General features: G+C 42.7%; 1 protein-coding gene and 1 pseudogene across 1 annotated transcript; both read right to left on the reverse strand.

Annotated features, from left to right (window-relative positions):
• Positions 1-2,110: 2,110 nt before the first annotated feature.
• On the reverse strand, positions 2,111-3,035 carry LOC148040792 (gibberellin receptor GID1B pseudogene; annotated as a pseudogene).
• A 977-nt stretch (positions 3,036-4,012) lies between these two features.
• On the reverse strand, positions 4,013-5,122 carry LOC148040793 (putative germin-like protein subfamily 2 member 5). Its single transcript, XM_087686854.1, has one exon. It carries the CDS (start codon positions 5,006-5,008, stop codon positions 4,247-4,249), a length of 762 nt encoding a protein of 253 aa, XP_087542980.1. The 5' UTR covers positions 5,009-5,122; the 3' UTR covers positions 4,013-4,246.
• Between the last annotated feature and the right edge of the window lie 270 nt (positions 5,123-5,392).

Raw genomic sequence — 5,392 nt, forward strand, 5'->3', positions numbered from 1 at the left:
AAAAGAGATAGGAAAATTTTTTATCTCTAAGAAGAAGTATGGATAGGAGATTTGGAAAGCATTTTTCATGACTAAGTGCAAGGAGATAGTTACACCTATGGAGGTCAATGCAAAGTTATCCATTGAGGATACATCAGCATTAGTACATATCGGGAGGCACCAGAGATTGTTTGGTACTCTCATCTACTTGTGCAGCACCATGTTACATATCAATTTTATGATTGGTGTTTTGAGTAGGTCCTCAAATAACCCATGTCAAAGTCACACAAAAACTAGAATGCCAGTTCTCAAATACTTGAAGGAAACCCTTCACTATAGGTGAAAAGTCTATAGTTTTTTTTTTATGTGGAAGATCTTCTAACTATAGGTGCCTATGAAGACATGATCCATTAGACTCAAAAGGATTTAAGCGTTCAGTTTGAAATGGTAAAATTCTACTTGATGCACCATTGTTTGGGGATTGATGTGTGAAAAGAGCTAGGAAATTTTTTAATCTCTAAGAACAAGTATGGATAGGAGATTTGGAAAGCATTTTTCATGACTAAGTGGAAGGAGATAGTTACACCTATGGAGGTCAATGCGAAGTTATCCATTAAGGATACATCAACATTAGTAGACATTGGGAGGTACCAGAGATTGGTTGGTACTCTCATCTACTTGTGCATCACCATGTATATATCAATTTTATGATTGGTGTTTTTAGTAGGTCCTCAAATAAGCCAAGTCAAAGTCACACGAAAACTAGAATGCAAGTTCTCAAATACTTGAAGGAAACCCTTCACTATGGTATCATATACAATTTCAAAAGTTTTGTTATAAGGAACTCTGACTCACATTGGACATCTCTTAGATTAGTTATAAAAAGGAACTAAAAATGGGATTGGCTTCTACACCTGAATAAAGTATGCGGTGTTTGAAACTGCGAGGAAGACGGGAGACGAAAGAGAGAAGAGAAGAGAGATATGAGACATCAAAAATGGAACCCCAGAAGTGTGTCAACTGAGCACACATGATAGGAATATATAGAGGGGACATGGGGCGCTATATATAGACATACTATATATAGCTAACATGGGCGCTATATATAGACATACTATATATAGCTAACACCCCCGCTCAGTATAAAGGTCCCTTACTATGTTTAAAAAAACCCTTGGGGGCTCAAGGGAAAAATCCACAGCTCTATATAGGCCTACCGTTATATTAATATTAAAAATATAAAATTACAAAGTTAAAGTACTTACAAGATCCTATTCATAGGCATCAAAGGAGCTACATCACTCGTGAATTACAACATCAACGGAGATTTGAACTTACAAGAGCCTATTCATAAGCATCAAAGGAGCTACATCACTCATGAATTACAATATCAAACGGAGATTTGAACTTACAAGAGCCTATTCATAGGCATCAAAGGAGCTATATCACTCGTGAATTACAACATCAATGGAGAAGGAGCTACATCACTCCTGAATTACAACCGCCTATTCAAAGGCATCAAAAGAGCTTTATCACTCCTTAATATACGAAATTCTTGCAACTAAACTTGGGATGTAAGAAGTATATCTGTCACATCAAAACTTAAAGAAAAACATTATAGTGACATTAGAACAAATACAAGGTCTATAGAAACGGTTCGCGACACCGCTCTATAGACAACATAACGCATGTGGGGCCCCATGAACAGAATATAAATAAAACAATTTGTCATCAGCTGGAATATAGACGCTCATCAGCTGGAAAGAATATAAACGAAATAATGTGTCATCAGTTGGAATATAGAACCTCATCAGCTGGAAATAATATAAGCCTTGAGTGGCAATGCCATACAGGAAATCTAGCAAGTGCTTCCGACTGTGTATGTTGTTGACGACAACATGGAAGCTTTCCTCAGAGCTGAAATAAAATGGAAGAACCTCACAAGCTACTTTGGTGACCAATTTTCCCAATGCATTTGAGTGCTTCTGCACTTGAGTCATGCGCATTGTTGTCCTTTGTCATGCTTATTCTAATGACCTCCAGAAGCAAGAACATTCCAACATGACAAATTCCTGGAGGATGGATTTTCGCAAAGGGCGAGGGAACCGAAGGTTGTTACATAATGGAGTTTTCAATCTTGAAGAATGTCTAGGCCCCCAATGACCACCAAGCAAGGAGGTAGATTTAGTTTAGCCAACTGTGGTGCCAGGGGAGAGAAAGGATTACAAGCAGGGTGTTCTCTATTTTCCCCGACAAGAAGAAAAGCTTGCCAATACCAATCTCCATCCCTTATTGTAATGAGGAGAGAAAGGATTACAAGCAGGGTGCTCTCTGTTTTCCCCGACAGGAAGAAAAGCTTGCCAATACCAATCTCTATCCTTTATTGTAACGAAGTACCTACCATCCAATAATTTCTCTGCAGGAGTCCTCTATTGTCCTCCAAACATAGGCATTAAGAGAATCATTCCTGTAAGAGAAAGGATTACAAGTAGGGTGCTCTCTGTTTTCCCTGACAGAAAGAAAAGCTTGTCAATACCAATCTCTATCCCTTATTGTAACGAGGAGAGAAAGGATTACAAGCAAGGTGCTCTCTGTTTTCCCCGACAGGAAGAAAAGCTTGCCAATACCAATCTCTATCCCTTATTGTAATGAAGTACCTACCATCCAATAATTTCTCTGCAGGAGTCCTCTATTGTCCTCCAAACATAGGCATTAAGAGAATCGTTCCTGTAAGATGTATGCCCTCTTCTGAAGCCCTAACTCCAACATTGTGGGCTATGTTCCCCCCTAAACTGTTTCCTGCAAGAATGCACTTGTTCCCCCCTGGACTGTCTCCTGCAAGAATGTACTTGTTTGAGCAGCAACCCAGATAAAGAAGACATTGTCTCCCCATGTCACTCCTTGCCCATCTCACACATGTCAATCCATCTTAATATGCTACTGGGTACCTATGCTCGGGCTCGTCTGAAATTGAGGGAAAGTACAATAGCAACAACATTATAGGTCTTTGCTAACCTCCTGCACATCGCATCGTATATGGCACTATTGGTAGACATTGTTATCTGGCAACCTCTTGTCATGAATAAAATTGACTGCAGGATGTTACAATGGTCACTGCTTCCATTGGAACGTTGTATGGAAATTGACTAGCGCATCGATAGATGAACATGTTGGGTTCCAGGATCATCCAGCCCTCACAAATCAGATAATCCTTCAAACTAGACTCCATGGCTTTGCACATCAGCAATCACGGACCTAATGTGTCATCTTCTTGGAAATCTATTTTTATCTACACAGATTTGGCGAGACACCTATCCTCAATGCCTAAACTTATATGCTCCCACGTTAACTGTAATGACAGCCTTCAAGTAAGTGCCTTAATCCACGATTAAAAGAAACATGAAATGTGAAGGGATGAAAGACCTGGAATGATGGACACAAACTCTGCAATTTGCAAAGAATCTCGTCCCTGTGCTCCTTCGGAAAGACCACTGAGACAGTGAATTGCTGTTGTCGTAGAAATAGATACTCATTGTCTAGGGTGTTATAGTAGAAATAGATATTCATCTTGTGTGATTGATGCTTAGTTAAAAGACGCATGCCTCCACATCTAGTGTAAATACAACATAAGTGCCCTTTCAACTTTGCATACTAGTTCATGTCATGATTCCAACACAACCAAGGAGCATGTTCAACTCAATCTACTTCAATGTAAACATTAGGATGTGAGGGATTAAGCAATGGGTGAAAAACTACGAATAAATAGTAAGAGTTATAATGATAGCTGCATTATTATCATATTGTTGAGTGTTGTACTATAAACCCATTAGTGAGCAATGGCATGGCATCAATCGATAAACTATATGCATGTGCCTACCCCTTCCCATGTTCCAACCACAGAGTCTATATAATCAATGCTCACAAAAAGCATTTTAACTAAAACAATTGGAGGTATTTTTGAATCAAATTAGAGGCATTTACAAAATTTTAGACCAAAGTTATTGTAAACTTCCGAGTTTGAAACCTTCTTGTTTAAATTTTGACGGTTTTCCTTGAATACGGTGCATAATAATAGTAGGATATCGAAGGGGAGACTTCCAATTTATTCAAGAGAAATAATTAGACACGGGTTCCTGTTTTATTCACGCAAGCGGGTTAGAGCTGCGTGTGCAGGATAGGAGAGGGGGGTGCTAAGACTAATATATTACTGCAATAAATATGTAGTCACTACACTAGAATATAGTCGATTATGGCTTCTGCAAGCTGCTTACATGCCCTGGAAGGTGGCCCTGATGGAGTCGAGCGTGGCGTCGTCGAGGAAGAAGGTCTTGCGGAGGACGGCGTTGGGGATGTTGGGCGTGAAGAGGGAGTTGGCTACCAGTTGGAAGCCGGGCTGTTGGCTGTTGAGGGCGACGATTGCGTGGGCTGGGCCGGAGCCGACGTTGAGCTGGAAGTGCAGGAGGCCGCGTGGGAAGATCATGACGTCGCCCGGGCCGAGGACCTTGGCGAAGAGCTTGTTAGAGGTGTCCACGAAGGCGCAGTAGAGGTTGCCAGACAGCACAAAGATGATCTCGCGGGCCCTGGGGTGCGTGTGGGGCACGATCACCCCGCTGGGCTCGAAGTCCAGGCGCGCCACCGACAGCCCTAGCGTGTTCAGGCCTGGAAACTGCTCCACGAGCCCAACAGTGGGCACTGCCAGCACCGGGCTCTCGCTCACATTGGCTGCAGCTTGGGCTATGCCGTGGAACACGAAGTCCTCCTCCGTCACCTTCTCTGCCTCCTTGCAGGGATACCCGTTCACGCTCAGAGTCTGCGACAAGTCCGCCACGCAGTAGTCCTGAAGCGGATCCGGGTCGGACGCCCGCACTACTACGCCCATATAGTCATTGTTGCAGGCGTATAGTACCATCATAGCTATCAGCACCAGGTGGCTGCTCAAGCTGCCGCTGCAGATCTGTAGCCTCCTCGATCTCATCCCGGCATCGCGCTGGCTAGCTGATGTCGTGATCATCATCCTCATCGAAATCATGTGGCGCTTTGGATTCTAGTACTTTCTATCCCGTGGTAGGTGCAGATCGAGCCCCAGAGAGAGAGAGAGAGAGAAAGAAAGGAGGACGAGGTACAGGAGAACTAGAGGAATGGAAGATTGATTGATGGATAGAAATGACCTGAAGCTGATTGGAAACCCATAAGAGACCCGCGTAGATATATATAGAATCGTCATCGCATGCACGAAGTTTCTTGTCCACTTGTACTGGTCGCTGTTACCATGCTCAATCGCAAGTCGATAACCTCCCGTCTTTCGTTCTGTCGACGTCCAAGCTTTTGACTCCGATCAGGCTCCACCTGGGCCTAAGCTTTCTCACTCTTGGCAATCCCTTTTTGCTTTCCGTGAAACGAGTCTTTACACGCA

This window comes from Lygodium microphyllum, chromosome 1 (genome assembly GCF_053477565.2).
Source record: "Lygodium microphyllum isolate KBCC chromosome 1, Lygodium_microphyllum_v1.1.10, whole genome shotgun sequence".
Classification (NCBI taxonomy): domain Eukaryota; kingdom Viridiplantae; phylum Streptophyta; class Polypodiopsida; order Schizaeales; family Lygodiaceae; genus Lygodium; species Lygodium microphyllum.

What these genes read in the sequence shown, in the direction of transcription:
- LOC148040793 (XM_087686854.1), bottom strand. Translation starts at nt 5,008, where the DNA reads ATGATTTCGATGAGGATGATGATCACGACATCAGCTAGCCAGCGCGAT.